Source organism: Schistocerca cancellata, chromosome 1 (assembly GCF_023864275.1).
Source record: "Schistocerca cancellata isolate TAMUIC-IGC-003103 chromosome 1, iqSchCanc2.1, whole genome shotgun sequence".
NCBI lineage: Eukaryota > Metazoa > Arthropoda > Insecta > Orthoptera > Acrididae > Schistocerca > Schistocerca cancellata.
The window spans coordinates 784,356,297-784,377,130 of NC_064626.1; the positions used below are offsets into that span (position 1 = coordinate 784,356,297).

A 20,834-nucleotide genomic window follows, 5' to 3' on the forward strand; every position below is an offset into this window, starting at 1 on the left:
GATATACGTTACGTGTCTTTAATGCAGTGGTTTCCATTGCCTTCTGCATCCTCATGTCGTTGATCATTGCTGATTCTTCCGCCTTAAGGGCAATTTCCCAACCGTAGGACAACAGAGTGCCCTGAACCTCTATCCGCTCCTCCGCCCTCTTTGACAAGGCCGAGGCTGACTTCTTATGCCGGAAGTCAATGCTGATTATTTATCGAAATTTAGGCAGTGGCGGGGATCGAAACCGGGACCAACGACGTTTTGATTATGAATCAAAGACGCTACCCCTAGACCACGGGTCGAACTCTCCTTAAGTTAGTTAGGTTTAATTAGTTCTAAGTTCTAGGGGACTGATGACCTCTGAAGTTAAGTCGCATAGTGCTTAGAGCCAGCCAAAATCACGGGTCCCTTATACAACAATACTCAAAAAATGGTTGAAATGGCTCTGAGCACTATGGGACTTAACATCTGAGGTCATCAGTCCCCTAGAACTTAGAACTACTTAAACCTAACTAAGCTAACCTAATGACATCACACGCACCCATGCCCGAGGCAGGATTTGAACCTGCGACCGTAGCGGTCCCGCGGTTCCTGACTGCAGCGCCTGGAACCGCTGGCCACTCCGGCTGGCCAAAATACTCAGAATAATCACGTAATAACCCACGGAACCTTGTCGGTGGAGTTGGAGTTCAACTTGTATAAAGCTTACTGACACAGGATGTGTTTGTAAGGGGAAGCCAGCCGGTTAGATGACAATATTGAACAAATGGTTGGATAAGATGGGACGATCCCAGCAAGCAGCTGCTTGAGCCTCTGCAACTGATCGATTAGAAGATTTTTAAAGAAATGAAACTATATTGTTTATAGTTGACTGTTATTTCTCACAACCAAGTACAAAGTGAATATATCTCAATTTTCTACATGAATGCAACAGCGCCTGAAAAGGTGTAAAAATATTTGAATAGACAATCCACATAGTGTTGTGAAATACGTTTTAAGCTCACCAAAACTTACTAGGTACTATGCAATATCACAGTTTCGTTTCCTTCATGGGGCCGATCATTACAGGGCTCCTTTATTTGGATATGTTGCAAAACAGGTTCCTGAACCAGATAGTATGAACAATGTGGATTTCACCTAGCTACAGGATGGTGGCCCACCTAGCACGGTTTTTTGTAATCTTTGACTGGAGTCACACAAGTGGAACAGAAAAGCTCTGACTGTTAGCATGTAGCCATATGGTGATCGTGCCAGGACTCAACTAACAACGGTTTCTGTCAACCGCTGACAGAAAAAACCATACAAATGAGCAAAGCTGCATTAGTTTATGAACTAACTTTTACAGGAAATGTTCTATTTTTTCCAGAAAAATTAAAAATCGGTGATTGCCGATTAGTGAACTACCTTCGTTACGTAATTTTTCTTGTGACTCTTAAAGTAAATTATTCGTTTAAAAAGTTGGTTTCTTCGAATTTTATACTCTCAACTTGCAGTTTGACACTGGATTCGAATTTTTCATGTTGGTCATAATTATTGTGATATTCTAAATTAAATAATAAATCTATTTAATTTGGGGAGTTTGCAATTGAAGCCTTAGTTACTGGGTACATTTCGCTTGGTTCACTTTATGTCATATATTGGTGCAGTAGAAACGAAGCTAACATATCGAAAACGTTTTAAAGCTGGAGGAAAAGCCATATCTCTCCTTCCTGGAGTAAATAGATCTTATCTAGTAGAGATATAGTGCGCCACACCGCTCTTGTAGCCGTCCAAGCGCGCCAAGCTAAATGAGCTGACGTGTGCCTGCGTTTCTCGTTCACATATGATTTACCAACTCACCTACAAAAGTTCACTTTTTAGTTAAAGTTTAATCGCTTTGTTTAGCATTCCGTTAGAGATAAAGGTCCGAAGTTCCAGCAGTATTCAGGTTTACAGGGTGATTCTAAAGTAACTATACATGCTTCGCGCGTGCAATGCATAAAAATAAGAGTAAAATGATAAATATAGTTTAGTCTGAGAGTGCTTTAGTTCCGAGATATGCAGCAGAGTAGGGATCACAAGCTCACTACAGGTAACACAAAATAAATTCTTGGCGATTCAAAAGCAACTGTACTCACTTCGTGGGTTTAATGTACGCATCAAAATAACTGTATAATGTCAAATAATGTTTTCGTCTGAAATTGCTTATTTCCGAGCTACGCAGTAAAGTAGGGATCAAAACTGAAACAGAGAAACACAGCATTAATTCTTCTCAGAAAACAACGACACAAGGCGACCCAAACTTCAACACAACTACGTATTGCACATGTACCACAGACCATGATCAAGATGATGTCCATATAGGCGAAGACGTCTTATCACTCTCGGAATATTACAGGATCCGTTCATCTTATTCTGCACAGTTACACAGCCACTTCAATTCGCTACTATAGTTGTGCTACATTCTCAGTTGCAGCACCATACACGAGCTCCTTGAGACGCCCCCAAAAGTACAAGTCCATGTAGCTAAGACCCGGAAACCTGGCATGCCAAGCAACTGGCCCTGTACGACCTGTCCACGTATCGGGGATAAGCAACATTGAGAAACTCTCTTGCCTCCCGACTGAAATTAGGAGGGACACCGATGTGCAAAGCTCGTAAGTTATCTCGTTTAGCAAATGGAACATCATGAAGTAGACCAGCCAATTCATGTTACAAAAACGTCGACACAATCCGCCAGTTGGGTGCTGTGGAACAGCATCTACATCTACATGGATACTCTGAAAATCACATTTAAGTGAAACTTCCTGGCAGATTAAAACTGTGTGCCGGACGGAGACTCGAACTCGGGACCTTTGCCTTTCGCGGGCAAATGCTTTACCAACTGAGCTACCCAAGCACGACTCACGACTCCTCCCCACAGCTTTAATTCCGCCAGTACCTCGTCTCCTACCTTCCAAACTCCACAGAAGCTCTTCTGCGAACCTTGCAGGACTAGCACTCCGGAAGAAAGGATATTGCGGAGACATGGCTTAGCCACAGTCTGGGGGATGTTTCCAGAATGAGATTTTCACTCCGCAGCGGAGTGTGCTGATGTGAAACTTCTTGGCAGATTAAAACTGTGTGCCGGACCGAGAGCACTTGCCCGCGAAAGGCAAAAGTCCCGAGTTTGAGTTTCGGTCCGGCACACAGTTTTAATCTGCCAGGAAGTTTCATATCAGCGCACACTCCACTGTAGAGTGAAAATTTCATTCTGGAAACATCCCCCAGGCTGTGGCTAAGCCATGTTTCCGCAGTATCCTTTCTTTTAGGATTGCTAGTTCTGCAAGGTTCGTAGGAGAGCTTCTGTAAAGTTTGGAAGGTAGGAGACGAGATACTGGCAGAAGTAAGGCTGTGAGGACGGGGGGTGAGTCGTGCTTGTGTAGCACAATTGGTAGAGCACTTGCCCGCGAAAGGCAAAGGTCCCGAGCTCGAGTCTCGCTCCGGCACACAGTTTTACTCTGCCAGGAAGTTTCATAAACTGAGCGTAATCATCGCAGCAACCGTACAGGCAGCAGATGGGGAAGTCAACCTAAATACGAGACTTTGCTTAGGGACAGATTATTACAGAACAGCCCCTACGGACTAGCGACTCGGAAACCGAGGAACTGGTCGGCTGTTCGTGTGCTACTGTCGCGAGCATCTATAGAACGTGGTTGAAGGTTCAGCGCATGTTATTGAACCCCGCAGCAGATGATCCTTATGTGTCCCTATGTTGACTGGACGACTTCATCAGTTACCACTGCCGCTGGCACAGAATATTTGACATTGGTCCGTGCGTCAGTGGGAACGTGTCGCCCAGTCGGACAAATCACGTTCCGTTTCACTGGGTCGATGGTCGTGTCGGAATACGCCGACATTCAGGCGAACGGCTGGTCGAAACAGGCATCGCGCCTCGCGCGCAGGTCGGTGGGGGCAGTATTATGCTATGGGGGATATTCGAGTGCTGTTCTATGGGATCTGTGGTAGTAATAGAGGGGACTAAGACAGCTGATAAACAATGTAAACATCATCACATTTTTGCGGACCATCAGCATCCCTTCATGCTTGATGTCTCCCCTGGAGGCGATGGCATCTTCCAGCAGGATAAACGTCCGTGTCCCTTGCTACAGTGCTTTGAGGAGCACTGGACCCGTTCAAACACATGTGGAGCGCCAGCACTGCGCTGACGGCCAAACACCCTATAATAGGCAGGAATTATGCCACTTGTGCGTAAACTCTGGTGCCATATATCCCAGAACATCTATCAAGGACGTATCAGACGAGTCACAGAACCGCTGCTGTATTTCATTCCAAAGGTGGACCAACAAGCTGTTAAGCAGTCACTGTGTATTGGATCTGGTGATTAAGGCCCGAAATTGCTACGTTGTCGTGACAAACAGTGTCTGCTCCGCTCTCTATGGCAGGCGAAAATGACTTTAAAGTCTCATCTTCTGAATTATCAAACCGAATAATGAAGGTGTGTTATGCAAATGTCTGGATAGAGCTTATGTTCCTCCCCCTGCACAGAGGATGGAAATGAATCTCACGCTGCCTTCTTCATATTTTTCCGACATATTGACTGATACAACAGATTTCGAACATGGAGCCACGGAAACTCCGTTTCTTGCACCGTGCCTTTCGGGCATCTACCGACTGAGACGACAGACTGAACATACAGAAGTCGCGTATGACAGGATGAGCTTTTACAGCCGGACGGGCTGGCCGAGCGGCTCTAGGCGCTCCAGTCTGGGACCGCGCGACCGCTACGGTTGCACGTTAGAATCCTGCCTCGGGCTTAGATGTGTGTGATATCCTTAGGTTAGTTAGGTTTAAGTAGTTCTAGGTTCTAGGGGACTGATGACCTCAGATGTTAAGTCCCATAGTGCTCAGAGCCATTTGAACCATTTTGAGCTTTTACAATTGAGAGATGTTCTGCAGCAAAGGCGTACTTTCCACAAATAATACAGTACAGGAGGAAATACGGATAAAATCTAAGATGAACTTAAGGAATGATGAAGGTGAAGTAGACGTCTGTCGTCAAAGCTCATGTCAGATCCTCACCCAGTACGAAGTTAAAGTGATCTTTTTCTCTCCTCCGAAGACAGTAGCACGTTTTGATTCCGCCGAGGAGGACTTGCAAGACTAGGACGTAATATCGTCTGCGAGTTTTACACAACGGGCACACAACGCCTAGAGTCCTCGAGTTATGGACGTAACAGTGATGATACCCCTGGCTCTTTACAGACCACGTCGACACAGAGCACTCTGTACCTTATTACAGTATCGAAATGCTAGCATCGACTTATTCAGTGTGGGACTCGGTGGTGAAGGAAGCCGTGGAAATTCGATTGGCTAAGGAATTAATTAATAAAAATAGCACTTTCGGCCTGAACGAAGCTTAGGATCTGGCGCTCTCTTTGATCAACTTGCACAGACGTCGCTTCACAGCAGCTCTCGTTGAAGCATCGATATCCCACCATGGAAGAAGCGCCTAACCACAGATTCAGTTCAGACAAAGCTGTTTGGAGCCGAAAACCACCTCTGGCCTTGTGTATTTTGTGACGCGGCCCAGTATTTAAAATAACGGATGCAGCTGTTTTAGCTTCAATCTATCAGATCACATGGAATATGGCAGAATGGTATATGATCGAAATATCAGTGCAGGAACTGGAGTTTCTTCTGTTGTAAGCACGAAATGTAATGAATCAAATCTCACTCTCTCCGCGTCGCTTCCTCACAACTACATGGAACACTATCTACCTTTTAGGAAAATTTCTCAGCGTACAATGATGAGCGGTGTACTTGCTCTCACGTTTCCTGAATTCAAAATACTACGCAGTAGTACCCCATGCCATGAATGTTGTTTTTTCTCTGCGTCTGCATGGGAAACCCACGTGTCGACACCGCTCACGGTTCTGTTCAGTAGGCCATCAAAATCTGCATCGTAAGGAAAATGAAAGTCCAGAGAAGCGGTCATTCGTTGAGCTTTGTGGTTCTCCGAAAGGAATTTTGCACTCCAACGAACACAGAATTTGTTTTGTGCTAATTTCTTTCCCGCGAGCTCATTTGAAATACACCGAGAAATCTGCTAAAAATTGTCTGACAGTGAGAGATCATGAAAGTTCTTTTGTCGCTTTCCTGTACTAGTGCGCTACTGACTATAGGGAGACGGCTATTTCTGTCATCATAATTAACATTCGTCCTTCCACTCTTAAAAAATTGTACTATTGACCCACGACCTTTCTATCATATTTGGTCTATATACAGCATAAATTTCGGGTTGAAATCCAACTACTTCGAAATGTATTTTCTACTAAAAATCGTATTAAAGAACATATTTCAGATTCGTGGGATCTTCAATTACTCGTTTTGGACATTTATCTCGTTATCGCAGCTCTAGACTGAGCTACTGCCAAAGGTAGAACAGTGACTGTTCTACTGTTTGGTCTGCCCCCCCCCTCATAGTGCCCCACACTATTGTCCGCAGCTGAGAAGAAAGTGCACGACAGAAGTGCGGCACCGAGTCGGGTGTGTTTGTGACATGTTCCTCACGTCTAGGCAGAATAGCACGTGCTGCTCTAAAAATGTTTCCATGAGTGCAATTACGCAGCACTGTAACGTCACTTGAAGAGCATACAGCGACGTACGTACACTGCCTGACAAAGAGTGATGAACACAGAAGGGTAGGAGGAGAAGAAGCTTCGTGGGATGAGACTGTATGTAATGTTATTTCTGTGATTACAAAATTCAGTCAAATCTGCTAAGAGTTTGGCAATACAGCCCCACTTTTTAGTATAGGAAGGATATTAGAAATCTGTTGTATACTCCCCTGAGATAAAATGGCTCACAACTGTTTCAACTGCGCCTTGATATGCTGGACTCTGGCACTGGGATGGACTTGATGTCCGAGTTGGTTCCACACACGTTCTATCGGGGACGCTTCTATGACTCTTACTGGCCACGAGAATACACCAGCCACAGCGTTCCTGATCATGCTAACATGTTTGCTGCACCTGACAGAGTACGAACTCCCTTCTAGGAAAGAGTCAATGATGCAGATCATGAGCCTTGGAATGTCTGACTGGGACAATTTATACATTAATCCATCATACCAGATCTTGTCGAAGGCCTTCTCGATATCGAAAAAGGCTGCTCCAATGCTGTGCTTCCTATCTTTTGCCCTGCATATGTGTTCCACCAGACGTAGGGATTGGTGGATAGTGCTGCCTTCTGGACGGAATCCGAACTGCTCGGGAGTGAAAATCTTGTAGTCTTTCAGGAACTGGGTGAGGGTTCAGTGCATAAGACACTCAGGTACTTTCCAAGAAAACACGGGAGTGAAATGGATCACTAGTTTTGCGAGAGGATTAGGTTCTTGTTAGGTTTGGGAAGAGTTATTATCTGAGCAGTTTTCCTAGTGGTTGGGAAGAAGGTTAGGGAGCGGCATTGCTTGTAGATAGTGGTGAGGTTTTTCATTGCTCAAGGAGGTAAGGGAGACACGGACCATGTCAGGTCTGGGGGATTTGTTGTTCCTTAACCGTCTGATGTAGACAGGCACAAGATGGTCGGAAACCAGTGTAAAATCTGTTTCTAGCATAATATCTCTCAACTGAGCTACTCGCTCCTGCCTTTCGCTCTTGTCTTTTTCGATGACGTGAGGGTAGAATTGTGAGTCCAGTGATGTTACCAGGACTTCCACTTTCTCCTCGTCGTCATTAAAGGGACCCGTATTCCCCTCGGAGTGGTCTGTCTACTCTGGGAGTAGCCTTCTGCGCTTGCTTTCATGACTTCCATACTCGTTTTATGTCGTACTTCGCTGTTCCGAGTCTTTCGTCCCAGCAGAGGCCTCTGGGATCTTGTACTCTGTTTCAGCTGTCCTTCCAGCCGTCTAAGCAGACGATGAGCGCCAGGTCAACATCTAACGCTGTTCACATCCCTATTACAACCGCCACACCTGACAACAACACAAGCTACGAACAACACTAATGCAACTCTTCAGGCTTTCCCGGCGATCTAATGACATCTTGGGTTGTCGGGTGTTCTGCCGGATATCAGCGTCGTACTTGCACGATATTTCGGTCACGTAGCTCGTGACCTTCATCAGGTGCGACCTGAGACTGCTCCTCGAGTGGACCTGGTCCAGTATTTATGCCTATGGCCTTCCCCCTCCACCAACGGCTGCAGGCGCTTCCTCTGTGGTCCGCGCCCATTCCCTGCGACCTGCTGGAGCGTTGCTGCTCCGTTTTCCATCCTCTGCGGTTCTAGGTGTTCCCTCTGCGATCCGCGCCCACGAAAACCGCTCCTGGGGGTTTGATCTACGGTCTGGGGTACCAAGGGTTCCCCCTGCGGTCTGCGCCCGCTCACCACGACCTGTTGGAGCGTTACATTGATATATGACTGTGACACATATGTGCTTCACTTTTTTTGTCTGGCAATGTAAATTCCATCATCTCATCTCTTCAGTGGACAAAAGTTGTGCGGGTGCACACAGATCCTCACACACCATATCAGGGTGTTTCAAAAAGGACTTTTCAACTGTGAAAATTCATATAAATTAATTCATAGTACCTACAGAGGTGATTGTAGTGGCAGTTTGTAGGGAATTGCATCATGTTTTGTCTCGCGTAATTCCCTAGTTAACGATGGCTGCCTCCACTGAATCCGAGCGTGCTATCTATGTGTTTTGGTTTATAAGAATCAAAGTCGGCCAGAACAGTTCAGCGTAATTTCCGTACCAAGTACGCTAAAGATCCTCCTAGTAGGCTTACAGTTTACGAGTGGCATAAATGTTTTGTAGAAAAAGGGTCTCAGTGTCCGCTTTACAGATCAATGGATTGGCCATGATGCACCATTTGCATGGCTCCCACGTTCCTCAGACTTGACACCACACGATCTTTTTTTTTCTTTTTTTTTTATATGGCAATTTGTCAAGGATATCGTGTTTGCACCTCCTGTGCCTGCTTCTCTACTTGAACTTAGAGCAAGAATTTACGCCACCATTGGGCATTTTACATGTGCAATGCTGCAGGGAGTATGGGAAGAAACTGACTTTCGATAGGATGTGTGTAGGATAACCAACGGAAGCCACATACAGTATCTTTAGTTTAAGGTAAAAAGACTTGATGTGTTTTCCTACAAAATAACACTAAACCCAGCTCTATATATTCTTTCAAGAAATTTATGAATTTTTAAAATTGTCAAGTCCTTTTTGAAACACGCTATATTATCAGCACGTTACGTCCTGCCTCGCCCGTGATCTAGGGATAGTGTCTGTGCATTAATGAACACCTCCTTAGTCCTAGATTCGGATCCTGCCACCACTTAAATTTTGAATAATAATCAGCATTGGCGGCCAAAGACTTCCAGCATAACAAGTCACACTTACTCTGCCAACAACATTGTCAAAGAGAGAAGAGGAGCGGACACAGGTTCAGGGCACTCTCTTGCCCTTGGTGTGGGAAACTGTCTCTAAAGGTGGAAGAATCAGAAATGATCAACGGTATGAGGATGCACAACGCAATGGAAACCACTGCACAAAGACACATAATGTTTATCCACAGAACATGTGGCCTGTAACTGAATAAAAAAGTGCCATGATGACCCCTCCAGATCTGGAGTAGTGCCTCATTCGAATCTCTGGGAGAGGACTGCAAATTTGGAGGTGGTCATGACAAAAACATCGAATAACCAACGAAAGGATAACATTGTACGAGCTAGGGCGTGGAATGTAAGGATCTTGAATGTGGTAGGGAAGCTACAAAATCTGAAAAGGGAAATGCAAAAGCTCAGTCTAGATGTAGTGCAGGTCAGTGAAGTGAAATAGAAGACAAGGATTTCTGGTCGGATGAGTATAAGGTAATATAATCAGCAGCAGAAAATGGTATAACGGAGTGGGATTCGTTATAAATAGGAAGGCACGCCAGAGAGTGTGTTACTGTGAATAATTCAGTGACAGGTTTGTTCTCATCAGGGCTACAGGTGTCGTGTTATGTGTGATGAACATTCGTGCTCCACCCACAAAATATGTCAAACACATCATTGTAATACGCTCTGCTCTTGAATATGTAACATGGGAAAATATGAGAGAAGCTGGTGAGGAAGCTGTTGTTGAAAATAATAATAATAATAATAATAGGGACTTGTCCATAGTTTTTGATGGGAACTGGCTGAAGAGAGGTCACACATCTCTGAATGGTGTTGTAACAGCTACAAGTGTTGACGCTGGCTAAGTGCATTGAAAATTGTTATAGTTTAAGCGGTGATTTGGAAGTGCTGGAGTACAAAGTATTTATGAATGCTCAGTAAAAGGGTATAACGATAAATGCATAAATTATCTTGGATATGGTGACCCAAAGTGAGGAACAGAGGCCGTTTGGGAACAGTGTCAACATTTGCAGACTGCGTTGGCCACGTTCAGAAACGCGTGGGATCAAGACTTCGACAGCTCAAGGCTAGCGTGGAAGGCAAGAAATTGAAGGATGGAAAAACTTAAGATTCGAAAAACAGAGTGACAGATGTGGCTATAGACCACATTCAGAAGTGGTATGGTCTAACAGAATACAGCAGATGTAGAATTAATGAGAAGAGCAGTGCGGGATCTGTTTTCTTCACACAGCTTCAAGCAATGGGAATCCCAAACATGGGCTATGTTGAATAGGAGGAAGTAGTTGGTGCAAGTACAATAGAGGCAAGGTAACTGAGAAACAATACAACCAACCTCATCATTTGCCACCTGCAGTAATGGACGAAATAAAACCCATATTCTCAGATTTCGCAGATATTAGGCTACTAAAGAAACGTGGTATGGTATAGACTACCTAAAACTGTGGTTGTGGGTATAAATATTCTTTAGTTTGGCATTTATGATGCTGTTTCATCTTTCAATCAGGGCAGCGTAGCAGAGTGCAAAGTTTTACAGAAGATGACACTCTGTGTACGATTAAAAACTACAGCAGCTATTTGTTGTTTAGAAAAGACTGGCTCATGTCTACAGATAATGCAGTAGAAACCTATTCAAAGATGGCTGGAGAGCCACAAAACGAAGCTTTTGAACAATTGTTTTAATACTATCTATGTAGCAGGCTTGCTTTGAAGTAAAATATTTGAAGCTCATTTCCCGTAACCTAATTTATTTTGTATACTGTACGAGGTACATTTTCTCAGAGTATATTTATAGTAGAAGAATGAAATTTTCAGGAGTTGTTCCTTAAAGTCTTTTAATATGTCTGGATTAAAAGATTTGTGAAATTATTTTGTTATATTAGGGACTGTATTTTAATATACTTTTTCAAACGTACAATTTTTTGAAGCTTCAGAAAATAAATCTCAAAAACTGAACTTTATTTTTCCAAAATAATTAATTCAGTAGAAAATCAGAACACATATTCGCATTCTATGAAAAAGTTAAGAGTATAGGCCCAATAACTCACGAGAAAATGTTCCTAACTTTTGATTCAATTTAACATTGTGAGTGTAGGACATTCCGTAAGCCCTTAAAGTAATTCTATGTGGACGAAAAGATCTAGGATAATAGACAATTTTGGAACAAAACGAAATATAAGGTCAAGAGCATAATGTGAAAAATTTTGGTTTAGATTAAAGGCTTGTATTTGATACATAGAATTAAATTACTAGATACTGATTTTCAAAACTCCTGGTCTTTTTACAATGGGAAGTGGGATGTGAGGTGGCACTGACCACACTCATTTCCTACAACTAAAGTTATGTTATCGAGTCAACAGAGTAAGGGAAGGAATGATAGTTCATTATATTATCACTATGTGCTCTGTTTAATTTAGTATTGATTGGTGCAAACAGCACACTAACCCGACCTTCGAGTCTGTAGACATCTGAATTTTAACTGAGTGCGTGCAAAGGAATTCCCTAGAGTGCACGGCAGGCTGTACAGACTGTAGTAGCGGGGAGGGACGCCGAGCACCCGGATAAACGCAAATCACCCCTGATGGGACTGGAGTGAAGCGTTAGGAGGGTTGTGGAGTCTTAGCGTCTGGGTACTACCAGGAAAAAGAAACAAAAAAATAAGACGTAGTTTGTGGGGGCAAACACCCCTTAGAAACAAGCAGTTGGACTCATCCCAAGCCCAGAAGGGTGGGAAAGCAAAAACAGTCCATTCTGAAAGAAGGGTTTTTGAGGAAAAAGCGCAAACGTAAAATTATTGCAAGCAATACTACGAGAGAATTAGTAATGTAGGAAGCAATGGGTAGCATAATCCTATGAGACACATTTTTTAAATCGGACTAAGAAGTGTAAAGCAATTGCTCCTAGCCCCATGCAATTACTAACCCCAAACAGGTAGTTCTGAAAATTTGTGATTGTGAACTCCTGACAGCAATGAAAATGCTTGTGAGATTTATAACTAAAACATGGGTTATGTGCAATAGATAAAAGGAAGTGAAATATTCATGCATCAACTATGTACTGCATGTCCCCCACGATCTTCCGTATAAATCATTCACCTATTTTCACTGCTATTAAAAATGTTATAACTGGGATTTAAAATTTTGATATTATGTACGAGGCTAGTCCAAAACATAAGATACACATTATTATGGCACACCAAGTAGCTTATACTAAATGTCGCCATACACTTCAGAGTACAGACACATAACGCTATCTTTTAACATAATCACCAAGTCTCTTTAATCAACGGTCAGGACGTTCTACGAAAGCGTCAATACCTCGACGACTGATATCTGCTCGTTGGTGACGGAGCCAGCTGTGTCATGAGCACGGTGTAAGATCGCCTTTACACTTGTTCGGTATCCGAGAGTATATGGGTATTGAAACATGTAAAAAGGGCATGTAAGGTATGTATATGATTTTGACGTGCGTTTGTTAAAACCATGTTTTAGATAAACGGTACATTGGAAGCCAATAGGAGACTTACTCAGGACGTAGCAGCGAGGCAGCCACTTGTCATTGCACAAACCAGAGATGTAACGACACTGCGGAGAAGCCGGCCACTGCTCGAGCTTGCCGAAGATCGACGATAATAATGAAATTATTGTCAAAAGTCGAGACGGCGTTGCTTGTTTGTTCGCACTAATGTTTCCAAATGACTTGTACTTGAGAAAGGCTGTCCACGAGCTTCGTAGGAGTCAGCTCGTCAAAAGACAATAGGTCATAGTCCATCTTGGTTGAGGTTTGATTTATGGTTTGATGGGGCTACTCTTTCTGATAAGCAGACTTACGAGTTCGGTTAGTCAAATGTTGTGAAGAGACTACCGTTAATTGGTGGAGATGCGAGGTTTTGCTCCCAAGGCCGATCTGCGACCGATTTTGTTCGAGTAGGTTCCACTGGTAATATTCGTTCCGACGAATTGTTTAGTACCAGCAAGGGCGATCTTTGTTGATTATTAGGATTTTGTGGACGGAAGTAATGATTCATGACTTACGTGTAACGTGGAAGGAAACTGTAGTAGTCAAGTCTTCGTTTGGTGGTATTTATTGGTGTAATTGACTATGTTGGAAGTTATTCCCAAAGGTATTTGCTTTGCTGCTCTTATTTTGTGGAGAGTAGAGGAGTTCTATGGTGCCTCGAGTGAGATATTAACCCAAGTGCGTATTGTTGAATACACAGACATTAACAGATTACGATAGTAACTACTCGGCGTGTTATTATTGACTTTGCCCACAATCATTTCAGATGATCGTGATCTTGACAGCTGTAGAAAGCAAAATCCAGTAAAGAAAAACGAACATCACGTAGTGTAACTGAGACCTGATCGGTTATTGAAGACGAATGGCCAATTCTGATTTAACTCTAGGGGATCACGAATCGCCAACGCCTGAAGAGGATAGGCTTTGCTGAACTGTATAGCTTTCAGGGACCAAAGAGGCGGTAGCACTTAGAATTTTTCCTTCCTTAATTTTCTGTGTGTATCCTTAACGTTCGCGGGTGCAATTATTAGTTTTGTTGCTGGTAGCTGCATACGAGCTACGTTTGATTGTTCTGAAATATCTAAAGTTGAAAATAAAAAACAAGCTATGTGCGTTAGTGAAAGTGTAAAACAAAATAAAAAGTTTATGTTGATTGTTAAATTCAGTAGACAGACATATTTCTCGTCTCAAAACGAACCATTCTGAAATACGTTCTACGTAAACATAATTTTTCTAAAAGAGCAGACGTTCACAAGTCTCACTCTTGCCTAAAAATGTTAAATTCATCAATTCTGATGAAATAAGTTCAGTAAAAGTGACAAAACATGGAAGGAAGGTCACTAACTGAAATTGTTAAAAATAAAATAAAGAGTATTCATTCATATCTTTGGTTATTGAAAACTCAGTTGGTCGTATGTTTTGTTATTAAGATAGACGGATTATGTAATGCTTTTTCGTATTTGTTACGTGTGATCGGAGATAATGAGAGATAGCATTATCGTTGCGATACACTAAGACCAGCTAAAAAACTCGTAGATATTCTGAATTAAGAAAAGACATTTCCAAATAAAAGAAAATATTTCCATATGATCGTAACAACAACGTATTATTAAGAATGAGAGATCAGATTTTCTTATACCAATATTAAGAGAGAAATATTCCGCACCAGACTAAATCACTGATACCCAGGGGCAGTTGAATGTTATCTCAGACTGAGGGCACAAAGTTATCCTTATTTGCCGCGATGGAATTTATCACATTAAACAAAAGAGAGAAATCTCGTATATTACGTTAGGGATAGCTTTTAAAGTCTATGGTCCTAAGTAAATGTTCGCGTATTAATATATTGACTCTTAATATTGTTCTGAGTTGAAATCATTTGTTAATTGTTTACTGGTCTTGAGTAGAATTTGTGATGATTGAGATATTGACATAAAGCATTTAAATCTGCCATAGGTAGTGCAAAGTGCAGTGCGTTTGTATATTTATAAGAGCCTACGTGTCCATACCTTTCAAGATTAAATGTGTGTGGGACTGTAAAATGCATTCTTCGTTGTAGTAATTAATGGGTTTAATTACTCCACAACATTTATTAAGAAACTGTTAGGAATTTCAACAACACTGGAATCTAACGCGAAGTTAGCGGTGACGTGCAACAGTGCCATATATTAAAATAACTGCACGCATAATTAAATTTCTGGTGCTGGACAGCGGGTGTACCGGAGTTTCAGTGGAGCAGAAAGAAGCTATTTAAACACATTGTGACGCTTTGTACAGTGGCTCTGAGCACTATGGGACTTAACATCTGTGGTCATCAGTCCCCTAGAACTTAGAACTACTTAAACCTAACTAACCCAAGGACATCACACACATCCTCGCCCGAGGCAGGATTCGAACCTGCGACCGTAGCAGTCGCGCGGTTCCGGACTGAGCGCCTAGAACCGCTAGACCACCGCGGCCGGCTTTGTACAGTGGCTCACTCTGTTGTGACATCACAGACGTAAATAGGACTCAGGTTTACACGCCTCCACAGAACAGACATTGAAGTTCGTTTCGCGCTGCCGCAGGATTTCAGTCTCACATTGTGATGCACCAGTTATCTGCACCACAGCAAAACTGTGTCTGCAGGAAACCCAGAACATATACTCTCTTCTGACAAGTGAGAAAATTGGTCGCACTAACATAACCTGTTAATACGATCATGTGCAGTGTCGCTACCTGTTGCTTGCAAGTTGCGCATTAAGGTGTATGCTCCTGTACTTCAGCTGTCGACAAAATTTTTGAAATTTTTGAAAACATAGTCAGCGATCTTAAAATTTGTGAAAATTAAAATTTAAAACAGTCTTGATCGCAATTTTTTTTATTGGAGTGAGGGGCCGGTGAGTGGCTCAGTTACACGAGCATCGAGGGTTGACGGAACTCGTCTGGCAGTGTCCATCCAACGCTCTGGAGTCTGAGGATGACTCTATGAAAGATTCGAAGCCGGCCACTCACTCCAATAAAAAAATTGCAATCAAGATTGTTTTAAATTTTAATTTCAGCTGTCGAACTGCACCTTCAGTGCTGTGCGTTGTCCATTCACAACGAAGCTCCGACTCCGGGGAAACTCATTATGTACGCACTGCACAGTACTTGCCGTGTAACCGTGTGTGAGATCTCACCTGAGCGCCGAGCGGCGCACTCGAGGCGGGGTCGTTGGTGAGCTTGGCGGCGTACAGGGAGACGGCGCCGCGGCTCCAGTGCCGGCCGTCGGCGGGAGCGTCGGCGTGCAGGAAGAGGTTGCGAGCGGGCGCGCGCCGCGGCGGGTCCGCGCGGCCCCACGCCGCCCAGCGGCCCTTGTGGAAGCGGAAACGCTGCCCGCAGCTAAGCCGCACCCCCAGCGCCACAACGTACTGCTCGCCGGCCTCCAGGCCCGACAAGCACACCTTCAGCTCCGGGAAGATGCGTCTGCGTGCCGACAACAGACACTCAACTCACAAGCATTCGTGCGACCATCGGTAATTTAATTTGCGTTGCTTAGCCATTACGAAAGTGCAAAGGGCAAAATTTACGAATCAAACATATTTTTTCTGTATTCTTTATTCTCTAAAACTGATTAGCAGTTAAATTAACAAATTTCTCACGACACCTAGTAGGCAGCTTCATGATACACTGAAGAACCAAAGAAACTGCTACACCTGCCCAATATCGTTTAGGGCCCCTCGAGCACGCACAAGGGCCCAAACACGACCTGGCATGGACTCCACTAATGTCCGAAGTAGTACTGGATGGACCTGACACCATGAATTCTGCAGGGCTGTCAAAAAATGGTTCAAATGGCTCTAAGCACTATAGGACTTAACATCTGAGGTCACCAGTCCCCTAGACTTAGAACTACCTAACCTAAGGACATCACACACATCCATGCCCGAGGCACTATTCAACCTGCGAGCGTAGCAGCAGCGCGGTTCCGGACTGAAGCCTCTAGAACCGATTGGCCACAGAGGGCAGCGCAGAGCTGTCCATAAATCCGTAAGAATATGAGGGGGTGGAGATCTCTTCTGAACAGCATGTTGCAAGGCATCCCAGATATGTACAATAATGTACATGCATGGGGAGTTTGGTGGCCAGCGGAAGTGTTTGAACTCAGAAGAGTGTTCCTGGAATGTAGCAATGCTGGACCTGTGGGGGTGTCGCATTGTCCTGCTGGAATTGCCCAACTCCGTCGGAATGCACATGGACATGAATTGATGCAGGTGATCAGACAGGATTCTTACGTACGTGTCACCTGTCAGAGTCGTATCTAGACGTATCAGGGGTTCCATATCACTCCAGCTGCACACGCTGCACTCCGTTACAGAGCCTCCACCAGCTCGAACAGTCCACTGCTGCCATGGAGGGTCCATGTATTCATGAAGGTTGTCTCCATGCCCGTACACGTCCATCCGCTCGATACAATTTGAACCGAGCCTCGTCTGACCAGGCAACATGTTTCCAGTCATCAACATTCCAATGGCGGTGTTGACGGGACCAGGCGAGGCGTAAAGTTTTGTGTCTCGCTGTTATCAAGGGAATGGTTCGCACGCTGATACTTGTTGACATCCCAGCACTGAAATCTGCAACAATTAGTGGAAGTGTAGCGATTCTGTCAGGTTGAGCGATTCTCTCCAGTTGTCGTTGGTCCAGTTCTTGCAGGATCTTTTTCCGGCCGCAGCGATGTCGGAGATGTGATGTTTTACCGTATTCCTGATATTCACGGCACACTCATGAAAAGTCATACGAGAAAATCCCCACTTCATCGCTACGACGGAGATACTGTGTCCCAACGCTCGTGTACCGTTCAAACACCACGTTCAAACACACTTAAATCTTGCTAACCTTCCAGTGTAGCAGCAGTAACATCTTTGTGAATCTGCTTACTGTACCTTTGTTCTGGCCTTCCTTTACGGTTTTTATCTCCTCACTTCCCTCCAGTACTAAACTAAAATGTCTCAAGATATATCCTACCAACTGATCCCTAATTTTACGCAAGTTGTGCCACAAATATCTTGTCTCCCCAATTCTGTTTTGTGTCTCTTCATTAGTTATGCGATCTACCCGTCTAATCTTCGGCGTCCTTCTCTGCACCACATGTGAAAGTCTTCTATTTGTCGTCCATCTTTTACTGCTCAAATAAACGGCTCAAACCTTCCAAAAAGCAAGAAAATTTATTCTGTACGTTCCGTCACAAATCTCTGCATCCCAGAAGGAGCGGAAAACTGGAATATTCTACCCATTCTCAGTATAGTTTCTCGAGGGAATAAGATTTACTTGAGCATATGCTTATTCACGCTACCCTCCCCCTCCCTATTGTATCTGAGGGAAAGACTTTATTTAAAAAAATACAGGTGTGGAGAAAAATACGGAAAGACCACGCGAAATGCGTGCTTCAACATATATGCAGATGCTAGCTGAGCCTGAAGGTTGCGCTGTTATACTCGTATTTAACCATGAATGGCGCCTATGCAATGCCCTTAGTACGTTGTATGTCTCAGTCGGTCAGAACGGTGTTATGTATAGCTGTGAGTGCATTATGTCGGAGCTAAGTGTATTCGAATATGGGCAAATTGATGGTGTCCGTACGGTAGTGGCTTTTGCAACCCAATGTAGCTTAAGTGTTTGGTGTTTCAAGAGGCACTGTATTGACGATTTATACCGCATACAGGGAATGGACGAGGAATTCGTGGTGGGACGCATCAAAGAAATCTGAAGACCGATGTCTCAAAAAAAAAAAAGAAAAAAAATATTACACTATGTCACAACGCGAACGAACGTGTGTTTTGGAGTGATCGTGACGGAGGGTCATTAAAGAGGATTGTGAGGCAAAGTAAGAGAACGACAGCGGCAGAAGTCACTGCAGAACTGAGTGTCGCCTTCGCAAATCCTGTCAGCATCAAAACAACATGAAGGAAGCTTCATAAACAGAGAATTACATGGTGAGCTGGAATTCGGAAAACACTCATCAGTTATGTAAATGCCCTTAACTGGAAAATGTGGTGCCAAAGCCATAAAACCGGGAATATGGAGCAATGGAAGATCTCTTTATCAGACGAGACTTGTTTCACGCTGTTTCCAACTTGTGCACGAGTTTACATGCCAAGAGTGGAACATAGCGGGGATTCAATGACGTAATTGGCAGCCATATTACGTTATTCCGTGGGCCCCATAGTTACTCTGCAAGGATTATGTGGCCAGTTTGACTGATCAGTCCATCACAAGGCACATTGCTTGTTTCCCAATGGTAACGCCTCAACGTCCAAGGCGACAGGACTGCCGTGTCGCCCTAGACATCAGGCGCCGACGGCACGACACACAATGTCTGAGTACTTGTAGTTTCGGTTGCCTCAAGCTTCGCTCCTATGGAACAGACGCCGCGAGAAATCTGAGTTCCAGAACTCCGCAGCCAGACCAGCAGGTGGTGACAACGGCGTTCCGGCGAGGCTGACAGGCAGCGTGCACTGCGGCGATAGAAGTCGTTGACATACAGCATCTCTTCCTGCATCCACAGCGTCATGTGACGAAAATATGCCCTATGTATTCTATCGCGAGACAGCTATTTAGCCCGACGCGCATTCTATCGCAGCGGGAAACCGACAAGATTTCACACACTCCTTGCCATGGACTTCACTACCATCTTCCAGGACAGCTCGCCGCCTGCTCCGTCTGGACTCTGAAGTGTGATCAGCGTCGCGCTAGCTGCGACTTGGTATAATTTCTACTGTTTTTACTTCACCGATAAGATAGTCCCAAGACCTTTCTTAGTGCTTCTATTCTTGTCCGATTTAGAAATTTTCTATACTGTTCATCTTCGCAACTTCTTCTATGAACGATTGTAAGATATATTGGAAGTGTTTGCTTCCGCGACTTAAGCTGGAGAGAGGACTTTGTTTTCAAACCCAAAAATTAAGGAATTTGTTTGATGTTGAGCTTTAACTTCATTCATACTTTACGTCATTGCTCATGCATAAAGAGGTCAGCTAATTATTTTCACTTGTTGAGGGATTTAATTATTTTTTATTTAGTTACTTTAATTTTGTTTGCCATTGGAGAACTATAGTTTACTTTTCACTTGCAGAAGAACTTTGTTTAATTTCGGACCAGAAGGACCTTTACTTCCATAATCCATTGCAGACTTTACTGATGTTGTGTTCGAGAAATAAACTTGTTATATTGTGACTACCTTCTCTCTAGTGGATATCTCCGTGGAATCGAACATATTGAGGGCCCCTGTTCACACAGCTCGCATCGTCAGGGACTAGTTTTATGAGCACTTTAATGAACTGTCGCATTTCCTTTAGCCACTACAGTCTCCATATTTCAATATCATTGAGCCTTTATGGTCTACTTTGGAGAGAATGGTGCGTGATTGCTCTCTACCTCTATCATCGTTACCCGAAATTGTCACTATTTTGCGGGGAAGATGGTATAAGATTCCCTTGAAAACCACACAGAATTTGTATTTATCCATTCTGAGGCGATGTCCTGTCTATTAATTACAGAGGTTTCTCTCCATAAAATGAGACTTTTTTCCGGAATAAAAGTATGACAGAAAATATATACTTTCTGAATGTAGTTTTATTGTACAAATATGCGAGAGTAAACGCTAATCAGTTTTCAAGAAATGCACTGAACAGATAATTTCTTTTCTTGCACTCATATTAGAAACTCACCGATCGATCGGAGGAGGTCATCCTACTCCTCTACATTAATGCACGACGAGACTCATTGCACATTCATTAAGGCTCTGCTTTGTGGTGGGATTTACGGTACGTGATGTGTGAATGGATAAATGAAACATTTCTTTTGATTCTTCGTTAAGGCTGCTTTAAAGCTGGATCTTTTATAAATTTTTAGGATGTGTATTCTGTTCACTCTATAAGTATTGCCATTTTGATGAATGTCTTACGGCTTGGATATCTAGATATTTT

General features: G+C 43.6%; 1 protein-coding gene across 1 annotated transcript in view; it reads right to left on the reverse strand.

The window, feature by feature from the left end:
• LOC126102917 (T-box transcription factor mls-1-like) overlaps nt 1-20,834 on the reverse strand; it is a 151,987-nt gene that overhangs the window by 50,317 nt on the left and 80,836 nt on the right. The window contains exon 3 of the mRNA XM_049912328.1: nt 16,050-16,335. Coding sequence (XP_049768285.1) covers nt 16,050-16,335 — 286 coding nt within the window. The remainder of the gene's footprint in view (nt 1-16,049; nt 16,336-20,834) is intronic.